The sequence below is a fragment of the Neophocaena asiaeorientalis genome, unplaced genomic scaffold (assembly GCF_003031525.2).
Source record: "Neophocaena asiaeorientalis asiaeorientalis breed wild unplaced genomic scaffold, Neophocaena_asiaeorientalis_V1.1 scaffold828, whole genome shotgun sequence".
Classification (NCBI taxonomy): domain Eukaryota; kingdom Metazoa; phylum Chordata; class Mammalia; order Artiodactyla; family Phocoenidae; genus Neophocaena; species Neophocaena asiaeorientalis.
The window spans coordinates 1,748,222-1,760,563 of NW_020175443.1; the positions used below are offsets into that span (position 1 = coordinate 1,748,222).

A 12,342-nucleotide genomic window follows, 5' to 3' on the forward strand; every position below is an offset into this window, starting at 1 on the left:
CCTGACCAACAGGAAGGAAATGTATGAGACTAAGGCTGCCATTCCAGTGGCTAGAAGAACCCTTTCCTTCAGCAGCTGTCTCTACAGCAGCAAGTGGTCACTCAGAGCAGCCTGGGTCCAAGCACATCAGAAACACTGGAGAAGAGATTCCCAAACAGAGAAGGGAACCACACTAGAGTTTCCAAGGTGCCTTTTGACCGCAGTGATGAGGACTAGGCAGGCAAAGGAGGAACGGCACAGGCCTTGGAATCAGGAGAGCATTTGTACTAAAAAGGAAGAAGGTCAGTTTAAGGTACTACAGGGATAAGCCCAAGGCTGCCTTGGAGTCTATTCCCTAATTGAGGACATTTTTGTCTCCCCCAAGCTGCAGTTCACCAACTTCACCCAACTATCTAAGCAGTGGAACCTCAGTTTAAAATGCTCTTTGTCCTCCCCTCAAGTTAAATATTCAAGTAAGTCATAACCACCTCTGTTAAATGGACTAGTTAATGTAATTTAAAATGCTATTTCAGAAGTACTATAAGCCACAGAGATTTTCAAGTATCATTCGATGTTCAGGAAGCTGAACTTTGCTGAAACATTAATCACAGGTGCTTCCTGAAAGTTCGAGAATAAGGACCTTCTTGGAAGTACTACTGGTAGATAAGAAAATTTTTCCTGTGGCAGTGCCTTTTATCAGTCTGGAGAACCCAAATGAGATCTAGTAAGCAGAAGCAAGTGCAAAAAAGGTGCAAAAATTCCTGTTTCCTTCTGGAGGAAGCAAAGTGTCAGATGGAGACTCAAACTGGGTCAGGAACAGAGCGTGGTAAAGGAAGTGTTCTAAATCTAGCCAAGAGCCATTTGCTGTATGCTTTAGCCATAAAATGTACACGAAGACTCTGCTTTGGGATCTAGAAATTGGTTCAAGCCAAGTGTATCTGAAAAATCTCCAAGGATTGATTACTGGCATTCCTTGAACACTATGTAGGAATTACTTCTAGGTCCTTATGTTTGGTAGAACAGGACTCACAGGCTGTTTTCTTTTTTTTTAATTTTGATGCTTTTTTAAAAAAATTTATTCATGTCTGGCTGCGTTGGGTCTTCGTTGCTGCGCACGGGCTTTCTCTAGTTGCAGCAAGCGGGGGTTACTCTTCGCTGCGGTGCACAGGCTTCTCATTGCAGTGGCTTCTCTTATTGTGGAGCATGAGCTCAAGGCGCACGGGCTTCAGTAGTTGTGGCACACGGGCTCGGTAGTTGTGGCTCGTGGGCTCTAGAGCACAGGCTCAGTAGTTGTGGCGCACGGGCTTAGTTGCTCCACACACAGCATGTGGGATCTTCCCGGACCAGAGCTTGAACCCGTGTGCCCTGCATTTGCAGGCAGATTCTTAACCACTGCACCACCAGGGAAGTCCACACAGGCTGTTTTAACACACAATCATCACTTAACAGTGGGTCTGAGATCCCTTTCTTGCCCAAGGACTTCATTTTAAAGCTTTTTCATATGTTTATGAGAGTAAGAGACCCACCTATGGAGGGTGCTCCTGGCCACACAGTGACCAACAGTCTGTAAGCAGCTAGCAGCGCTCAGGTCCACAGTCACGTGTGGCACTGCCTCAGGGCCAAAAGAGACTAGGTGACACAGCAGTAACTCCTTCAACTTTGTAAGGAGGCAGTATGGCATCTTCACTTGGCTAAAATGCTTATCCCAATCACTCAGTTATTCGATGTGCCTGGCTCTGTGATGAAGATAATAGCCGAGAATAATGCGGATGTGATCACTGCCTTCAGGGAGCTTACAATCCATAGGATAGCTACTCCCTGTAGCAGATCAGTAAGCAGGAGGGTTTAAGCAGAAGGAGACTGAGAAGAGTGTCAGCTAGAGCAAAGGCAGTGTGCATAAGGATCACCTGAAGAGCCTGTTAAAATACAGATTCGGGGCTCCACCCTGCAGAGTCTAGTAGTGTGGGTCGGAGGTGGTACCTGAGAATTTGCCTTTCTAACAAGCTCCCAGGTGATGCCAATACTGTCCACCACTGGTCCACTCTTTGAGAAGCAGAGAGCTAGAGCTAGCAAGAACTAGAAGGCCTCTCTGCTTGAACCTATCTCCCCAGACATTCCAGCAGTTAGAGATGCATTCCTAATGCATTCTATTCACTTTAGTCAGTCAATTGAGTGCTATCTAAAGCCTCTAAGCAAAGGATTTTTATGAAGATGGGGGAGTTCTGGACAGAAGGGAGTCTAGGCAGCTGGAGGTTGTCTGCTCCCCATCCCAACATACATCTCAGAAGCAAGACAAGGAGGGCAAAGCCAAACTACCTTCTTTGCAGTTGTGCTTCAGGCCCTGGTAGCAGCTATGTACAATCACAGACCCAGTGTGGAAGGCTGCACATCTAAGTTTCCCCCAACATGACCAAGTCTGGCCTCTCCAAGTTAGCCTAACGTTCCTCCATCCAACTCCCACTGGGGAGAACAGGAAAAAGAAACAAGCTGGAAAGGAGATGTGAAATGGAGCTATAAGTCAAAAGTCAGAGGCGATAAAATGATGTTGTCCTCAGCAGAGTCTGTAACAGAACAACACTCAAGTTCCTCGTACTTTGCAATGTGTTTGAGCAGTATTCGTTTCAGCTACATTTGCTCTAATTTTCCATTTACTAACCATTGACCTGGCATCACAAAAGGGATCTTTCTTTGAGGCATGGCAGTCCCTATCCAAGGAAGTCCAGAAAATCAATAAAAACACACTCTACTTTTGACAGGCACGTTATGGTCTGGCCCAACCTAACAGGAATGCTTTGAGTACGGGAGTCTGATTCCTTTCTCACCCTTCTTTAAATTACAATGTGAATGTGTGGCGAATTCAAACTACATCTGATGTTTGGGGAGATTTCCGAGTTCAGTTATCAATCTAGTTTCAGAATGGGAGACAGGAAGATACTTTCCCTGATATAGTAAGAACAAAAACTTTACATTACTAATTCTATTATTCTACTTGTAAAATGAGGTTGCTTTTATTCCTCCTGTTGAATGTGTTAATATGGCACTGAAGTAGAAAAGTGTGAAGTTAGGGGCACCTCAGTCAAGATTCCCAATCTCAAGGTACTTGAGAGTAAATCAAGTCTTTCTCCAAAATGCTCTAGTGCTTAGCGCTTCTATCACCATTTAATCCTTAACTACCTTGACAGTTCCCTCAAGATCAAGTTATTATTCTCTAATCATCTGTAGAGTGCTGTCTCTCCAATTAGTGACTAAGTTGTCTAATGAGAATTTAGCAAAGGCCCCATCTCATGCTCTCTCGACTCCTCCCAAAACACAACAGCAGTAACACTGAGCACAGAATGAATGCACACTGGGCCCTTTTCATTTAAAGTGAAATCCAACTGTTTGTTCTGCTGCATTCTAAGGGTAAAGCACTAAATTTCCTTGCTGAAATTCACCCACCAAAGGTAGTAAGAAGGAGCAGGGATGATCTCTTTTAAAAAGCTTCTTCCAGTAATTCCCTGGTGGTCCAGTGGTTAGGCGCTCTCACTGCTGGGGCCTCGGATTCGATCCCTGATCTGGGGACTAAACTCCCATAGGCTGCGTGGCGCAGCCAAAATAAAAAAAAAGCTTCTTCCAAATAGATTTGGCTATGATGATTTGTCCCTTCAACATCACTTGGAGTGGAGGCCCATTCTGTGCTTTGCCATCTGTGCAATGATTAAAACAGCCACCATTTCTTTCAGAGGTAGCGGTTAATACTCCTCACTAAAGCACACTGGGATGTAAGACATACTGTGGCTTGGGAATGATGCCTCCATCTGGCCTGAGGGTTTAGTAACCATCTTCTAACATTCTGCTGCTATGCCCCCTTTTCTTGTTATTTTCTTCTAAAAATAAAAGTAGTCTTATTTTCACCACTTTGGCAGAGCCTTCTGAACAGAAGGCTTTAGAATTTAAGCAGTATAGCTGACTTTTAGCTGTTCTGAATATTTTCTTTGCTCCAAAGAAAGGAATAAGAAATTCATATCTGGGGAGATTCTTTATAATTATATGGCATTGGAAATTCTAAGAATTACTTCCTATTGTGTGATTATCCCCATTTATCAAACAGGTCTGTGAAGAAAAAGAGGGATTATTTGATAACCATATATTCCCATAAAAACACTCAAGTTTTCTCAAAAGCTAGGCAATGCTACCCAAATTGGATTTAAAAGCCATCTTCCTCTGTTCCACTTCCAAATTTTTAGCATTCAAACGACCAAAAAACGTGCTGGTGCAAACACTGAACAGGCAAAAAGCAAGCTATTTATCAAATAATAAATAAATAAATAAATAATGACTAAGATTTCTTCCACTGTTGTACCCACTCCATAAAAAAAAAAAAGGATCTTACTGCCAAAGAGCAGAGCCAATTAGGCAAAATAGTAGATGCTGTCAATATCTTTAAATTCGAAGCAAAGCAGCCCTTCTTCCTACATAACTTCTCTGCCTGAGAACATCTCTGCAGACCTCAGTGTCAACCTGGTTACACAACTGTTTTATACAACTGACACCAGCAAGTCTCCAAGTTGGGACTTGTCCTCACCAAGGCTGCAGAGGGAGAAGATGGCCTTCAACAAGATCTCTCTTTGGCTGCAGGAACCACAAATCTGGTCACCTGCTAACTCCAATCAGGACAATCAGTGGTACTTGGTCATTTCACTCCCCATCACCCCCATAAATCTCCTAGCGGATTTATTTAAATAGATCTATAGATCTGGGCACCCTGTGTTACTTCCTTTACACCAATATTCTTGATTTCTATTACATGCCTGACGAGGGCTGCCCTGTTTCTCCCTAAGACCTATAGTAATCAGGCTGTCTACCCACGCTCCAAAAACCAGTTTTTTCCCACTCATTTCTTCTTAGGCACAGCAATAAATGTTTTCGGGATCTGGGCATTAGAAGAAAGGACTGATGTCTGTCTTACCTGCATAAATATCGATTCTGGTGGCATCAGCATCTCTGCAAAGTTAAAAGAAAAAAAAAAATCAAGATTCAAATGAGAATATGAAAATATCAACCATCAAGATGCACAATATTTTGAGGGGGATACGTACTATTTTGAATCTATCTTCAGGAAGTCATAAACAAATTCTATATACATTAAAGATATACTTTTACATTTGGTAACACAATTTTCCTTACATGTCTATGAAACACTTCTGGAGCTCCAAATTATTTAAAATAATCACAGGATACACAGGACCTAGACACACTTTTTTAATAAAAATTTCACAGTGAAACATCTAAAAAGAACATTTTTTAGATGTTTAAAAACATCTGAAAATGTTTTATCCTTTTTTAGAGGATAAAAAAGAACATTTCTTTTACACACTAGGAAATGACTCCAATCACTCATTTGATTGCAATCATAAACAATGTTCCAATAACTTGTCCGTTTTTTCTTCTCACCAAGATTTGAGAAGAAAGAAAACAACAACTTGCCACAAAGCCTAAGAAAAATCAGGTCTCATGGGATACACACTATAGTCAGCAGACTGATTCATAAGCCCATAATCTGATCCTCCCTAAACTTGAAAGGAAGTTGGGACAGCCCATTAGACTCCAGCCATCAGCTGAAATAAAAGTTCAGTTATCAATGAAGTCTTCCATGAAGGCTTGAAAGTAATCTAGTCCAGTTCTGCCAACTGTAGACAAGGAAAATGAGGCACAGAGTTTCATTGGTTTTAAATGTGAAAAATCCACTCAAATCCATACAACTCTACATGTGCCTATTCTCAAAGACATAAAAACATTTTCAAAAATAAAAGAGATTGGCAAAATGTGTGCATGAGCAGGAATATACACTCCCAGACAATCTCCAGTTCACCGTATGATATACAAAAAAGCAGTCTGACAAAACACATTACAGTCTCACTAAACTAACAAGTGGGAAATTCAAACACAGTTCCATTAAGCTACAACATTTTTAAATTGAATATAAAAATTATAAGTCAACCAGGATTGAAATAATTGAAAACACTGAAAATGGGAGCTTTCTAGTTAAACAACTTGTTAACCAGCACACTTCCATAAGCAGTCCAGTGGATAATAACAATAAAAGTAATAATAGTATAGGTTTATAGCATGGACATAGGTAGACATAATTATCATTATGTCATTAACTGGAGGTCTGTTTAGAAAGTACTCCTGTCAACTCTTATCCTCTTCTTCCTTCATTAGTCATCAACACTTGGTCAATAAACGCCGTGTCTGAATTTTATGTTTGCATTCAGAAACAAGACTGAGATAATATTTTAGTGATATAATTATAAAAAGACTTCTGATTTGGCCTTTGCTATTTATCTCTGAACCAACCCAAACTTTTCAGTCTTGCTCAGTAACATTTATAGGCTTCTATCACTAAGAATTCAGTATAACACAGTGCTAAAGAATGATTTCTTCTAAGCACAATTGCTAACAATGGAAGATGCTTTGATCAACCTGAGTCATCTGACAATAAAATAGAGTCACTCCTCCATATCTGCAGGGGATTGGTTCCAGGACCACCCAGGAATACCAAAATCTGCAGATGCTCAACTCCCTTATATAAAATAGTATAGTACTTGCATATAACCTATGCACATCCTCACGTCTACTTAAAATCATCTCTAGCTACTTATGATAACTAATACAATGTAAATGCTATGTAAATAGTTGCCAGCATGCAACAAATTCAAGTTTTGCTTTTTTGGAACTTTCTGGAACTTTCAAATACTTTCGATCATGGTTCATTGAATCACAGATGCAGAACTTGCAGATACAGAGGGCTGATTATACATTTTGGGAAGACACAGAACTCTGACATAATTTTAAAGACATTAGATAGTGTACTGTCCTGGTAGCACAAATTAAAACAGAGCTTGTCTGTCCTAGTAATTAGCTAACTAAATTTTTATCTTAATTCCCTGTTTTTCACTACAATTATCTTGCTCTAATACACAAGGGAAGGTAGCTTTGGAGGTCATAAATTCACTATTTTTAGGCTGGAGCACAGCAATGAATGAATTAAGGTATCAACTAATGTGCTATTAAAAATACTTTTTGGGTAAGAGGCTTCTTAGGAATGAGTCGCATTTGCAACAGAATTGCCCTTCTCCCAAGTCTTCAGAGAGCAAAGGTCACATGACCCAAAAAGTTTTCAAGCAGAGACTGTATGCTTGAAGACTACATACCTTGCATTATCAACTAGTTCAGCAAGAGCACCAAACAAGAATTCATGAGTGGTTCTGAAATGATAAATATTAGAGTCAGGAAAAGAATTATGGAATTAAACTATGATTCCTAACAAAAAGTCAAGGTTATAAAATAAAGATTTTGGGGAAAAAAAACCTAAAATTGTCATTTGCATCATCAATTTACATTACTGAAGTTTAAATTTCCCCACAATTCAAGTCTTTCCAGAGCTCACTAGTAGTCCTCAAGTGTTAACCTGTCAAGTCCTGCTATCTACTCAAAAATGTTTATTCTTACTATTTTGAGTAGAGGAACCCACTCTAAAACATTCGAAGATTCCTATGTGTACTACTTCCAAAACAGTGTTTTTCACTATTCGTATTCTACCCTGAAAAATGCCTATATTTCATTTTTCATTGCCTTAACCAGCTGTCAGTTTCTGCATATCTCTTAAGAATTCTCAAAGGACAAATTGCTAGCATTCAGCTTTACCAATACCTTTGTGTGATTTACTGGTGAAAACCCATTCAGTTTTGTGCAATTTATAAGCAAAAATACTCCATTTGAAAGTGGGGAGAAAGAAAATAATCCATTTCTTGACATTCCCTGATTCTGGCCAAAAACAAAACTTTCTCCACATTAAAGAAAGGAATCCAAGACCCTCTTAAACAATTCCTCCTTATCCTAAGAGGATAAGGGCTTGGTGTGGCCTCCTAGGGCCCTTGTTCAAGTTAGCCCTTTCAAGGAGGGTAGCCAATGGTCATCTCCTCCTCTAGGAGGCTGCTCAAAATGTGAGTGGGATAAGTTCACAATTACCAAGTTATTCAGAACTCAATAAAGATGATGTTTATGTGTAAGATGTCTCCTTACATTTCTTCCTCCATTTACACCTTCTTTAATTTGTGCTGTTTCCCATAATAGTCCTCATTAGATATAAAAGTAGATGTGTCTACCTAGAACCACCTAGAAACTCTGACATTTTTCTTCTTTGGCCACACCTTGTGGCATGTGGGACCCTAGTTCCTTGACCAGGAATGGAACCTGTGCCCCCTGCAGTGGAAGTGCGGAGACTTAACAACTGGACCTCCAGGGGAGTCCTGAAACTCTGACTTTTGATTAAAGAAAATATAAAAGCATTAACCCACATATTACCATCATCAATTTTTCAAAAATAACCATGTTATTCCAGTTGATTTTCTTGTATGTAAAGTTTCAGCCAATAGATAAAGTGAAAATTTCTAAAAATTGAGAATGAAATATACCAATACTAAATAAGCAGTGTCTAGGATCTATGAGCACTTACTATATTGTTCAAAACAAATTGTAAAATGCTTGTTTATAAAATAAATACCCAAATTTCAAGTGTCCAGGAACACTGGTTTTTTCCTCAAATAAATCTTCAGATTTTTATAAATGCAAATTTTTAATTAAAACTACCAGTTCTTGGAATTTTAGGAAGAACTTTTTCCCATGAGATCAGTGAATATATCTGCTGCTGATCCAAAGGCAGTACCATGATGTATTAACAAAATGTAGAAATTTTATCTCCAAGTCCCCTAACAGAGCTCAAATTCTTCTGACTAAAATCCAATTCTTAATTATTTTACATGAAAAACCCCCCCCACAATTTTACAAGGAAAAACACCTGCAAGAAACATCCATATCTTTATTTATTTTAAAAATGTGTCTCCAAGGGCTTCTCTGGTGGCACAGTGGTTAAGAATCCACCTGTCAGAACACTCTATGACATAAATCACAGCAAGATCCTTTTTGACCCACTTCCTACAGAAATGGAAATAAAAACAAAAATAAACAAATGGGACCTAATGAAACTCAAAAGCTTTTGCACAGCAAAGGAAACCATAAACCAGACAAAACGACAACCCTCAGAATGGGAGAAAATATTTGCAAATGGAGCAACTGACAAAGGATTAATCTCCAAAATTTACAAGCAGCTCATGCAGCTCAGTATCAAAAAAACAAACAACCCAATCCAAAACTGGGCAGAAGACCTACATAGACATTTCTCCAAAGAATACAGATTGCCAACAAACACATGAAAGGGTGCTCAACATCATTAATCATTAGAGAAATGCAAATCAAAATTACAATGAGGTATCACCCCACACCAGTGAGAATGGCCATCAACCAAAAATCTACAAACAATAAATGCTGGAGAGGGTGTGGAGAAAAGGGAACCCTCTTGCACTGTTGGTGGGAATGTAAATTGATACAGCCACTATGGAGAACAGTATGGAGGTTCCTTAAAAACTAAAAAAATAATTTTTTAAATATTAAAAAAAAAAACAGAATCCACCTGCCAATGCAGGGGACACAGGTTCAAGCCCTGGTCCAGGAAGATGCCACATGTCACGGAGCAAATAAGCCCACGCACCACAACTACTGAGCCTGCACTCTAGAGCCCACAAGCCACAACTACTGAAACCCACGTGCCTAGAATCCTTGCTCCACAACAAGAGAAGCCACTGCAATGAGAAACCCGAGCACCACAACCAGGAGTAACCACAGCTCACCACAACTAGAGAAAGCCTGTGCGCAGCAACGAAGACCCAATGCAGCCAAAAATAAACTAATTAATTTAAATAAATAAATAAAAGACAAACTCATTTAAAAAAAATTGTCTCTAAAATCATCACCTTAAATTCTTCAAATTATCAATTGAAGAAACAAAAAAATATTCTGATTACTTCAACTAATAGGGAAAATGAGCTGGAAAATTAAAGTGATTTGATGACGGTAATATAAGTTAAAAGTAAATCTTTGCTTTCAACCAATCATTTTCCTGTCTAAGAAACTTATAAAGTGAATTAGTTTTCTATACTCTAAATTTTCTTTTTAATTTTTTTTTTTTTTTGCGGTACGCAGGCCTCTCACTGTTGTGGCCTCTCCCGCTGCGGAGCACAGGCTCCAGACGCGCAGGCTCAGTGGCCATGGCTCACGGGCCCAGCCGCTCTGCCGCATGTGGGATCTTCCCGGACCAGGGCACGAACCCGTGTCCCCTGCATTGGCAGGCGGACTCTCAACCACTGTGCCACCAGGGAAGCCCCCTAAATTTTCTTTTTAATTTTGAAGGCTAAAATGTAAAGTAACAAATTCTACTGCAATATTTCTCATTTCAAAAAGAATTTGTACTTGAAGTCAAGGAATATCAGAAATATAGCTCCTGGAAAAAAAAAAAAAGAGTACAATCTTAGTAAGAATGAGACTACAATTTGTATGTAGAAATCTTTGGGATTATCTGGCCTTTGGTAGTGACAATGGTGAATATCAATAATCTGGAAAACTAATTCTGATACCTTTGCCATCAGGGCAAAGAAATCAAAAACAGAAACAGCAATTGCTTCTCACCAATACATATTTCTGATTGTTTCACATGAAAATTAAAGACATTTAGAATTCAATAATATCTTAAAAGAGCAAGCACAAAGAGCACTTCTGGCTAAGTTTTTACTGCTTTCTACACAATGCTTAGAAAAGTGTCTTGTACATTTAGAATCTAAAGAAAACATTCCAAATGTCTTTGCTGTTCCGCACAGTATCAATGCTGTTCCACAATACATATTTCAGATAAGTTAACAGATACTTTAAAATGTAGCTAAGGGGTGCTTTTGTGATGTGTGCTGACACATCATAAAAGGAGCCTTTTGTGACAACTGTTGGTAAGGTCAGAGACAATACTCGGATTCTTCTCCAAACCTCCAAGTGAATAACTGATCCTACTAACAAATGCTAAAGCCAAAGTTCTAATTATCTCTTAAATTCATAAGAACCAAAAACGTACCAACTGTGTAAGCTCTCCCCTTTTTTTCAAGTAACATTCAAAGAGGTGTACTCATTGCTAGCTGGCAGTTGAGATAGAGATATCTGTATAAGTATCAAAGGAAATTATTTTCTTCACAGACCTAAAGATTCTTTGCATGTGATCCAAGAAAGATCAACCATCTGGAAAAAGACAAAGATTTTTAACAACCTCTTTCACTTTCAACTGATTGTGGCTTTTATACCATTTGTGCTACGATCAAAATAACTTTGCAGCTCAGCATTTCCAGTGACAAATTCAAGTGTAAATCTACTCATTATGTAAGGAAAATGGTCTATTTATATTCAGCCTGAATTTAAAGCCATAGATTATCCATAACCCCATCACACAGTGATAGCTTCTGCTGAATTCTTGGATATGCTGTTAAGAGTTAATTGCCTTAACTGCTAGAAAATAAAGATAAAAATTCTAGAGCAACCATTCTACATTCTAATGGCTTTAACATAGAGTGTGAACCCACATTTCAACAGGATTATAAATTATAAGATATATGGTCTCTAGAGATGAAAGGTTCCTTTACATTCACTTCCCATACCAAGAAAACAACCCAAAAATATATGGCCAAGATTAAATGTGCAGACACAAAGAGACATAGAAAACAGGCATCTTATACATAAGCACCCTGCTCTATCAGAGTACTTAGCAATACTGCATACAGAGTGATTTAAGATACGCCCCTTATGCCAAAGGAACATCACTACCATCGCTACATCTGGTATCTGGCCCTTGACTTCTCGTGAACATTTTAGTAGCAGTCACAAAATCCATCACCAAAGAGCAGTAACAGCATAAAACTACATTTAGTAGTTCATTGATTGAAGTTAATTCTAACTTCAATCATTTCATATGAGCAACATGCAATATTAAAACAAATTAGCCTAAGGCCTTCATGTTAGAATTTCCCAGGCCTGCTTCAAACCTTAATGCTGATATAATCAAGAAAATAACCATCAACAGTTACTGTAGACCTAACACAAAAAAAATTAAAAAATTTAAGGCAGGGGTTTATCATCTCCAACAGATGCTCCAGAATTTACTAAAAATTAATCTGCCTAATGACTACCACCAAACAGCAAGTAGCTACCACACTGACCAACTTTTGGTTTATATGAGGTAATATTATAAATAAAACAAATAACCGTCACCATTTATTCAATATTTACTGTGAACCATATGGGAACTAATTACCTTATAAACATTATTTTACATCATTCTCATACACATTGTCAGATTAGCCCCATTTTGTACATGAAGAAACTGAGGCTCAGATAAGTTGACCTACCCAAGGGCACAGCCAGGAAGCAGTCAAACATAAGCTTGGCTGG

General features: G+C 38.8%; 1 protein-coding gene across 4 annotated transcripts in view; it reads right to left on the reverse strand.

Annotated features, from left to right (window-relative positions):
- The window catches only part of MORC2 (MORC family CW-type zinc finger 2), a 39,279-nt gene that overhangs the window by 22,937 nt on the left and 4,000 nt on the right, over positions 1-12,342 (reverse strand). For all 4 annotated transcript variants that reach the window (XM_024768000.1, XM_024767999.1, XM_024767998.1 and 1 more), the window contains exons 2-3: positions 7,176-7,229; positions 4,928-4,962 (exon numbers count right to left, since the gene is read on the reverse strand). In XM_024768000.1, the coding sequence (XP_024623768.1) occupies positions 4,928-4,962; positions 7,176-7,229 (89 nt within the window). The remainder of the gene's footprint in view (positions 1-4,927; positions 4,963-7,175; positions 7,230-12,342) is intronic.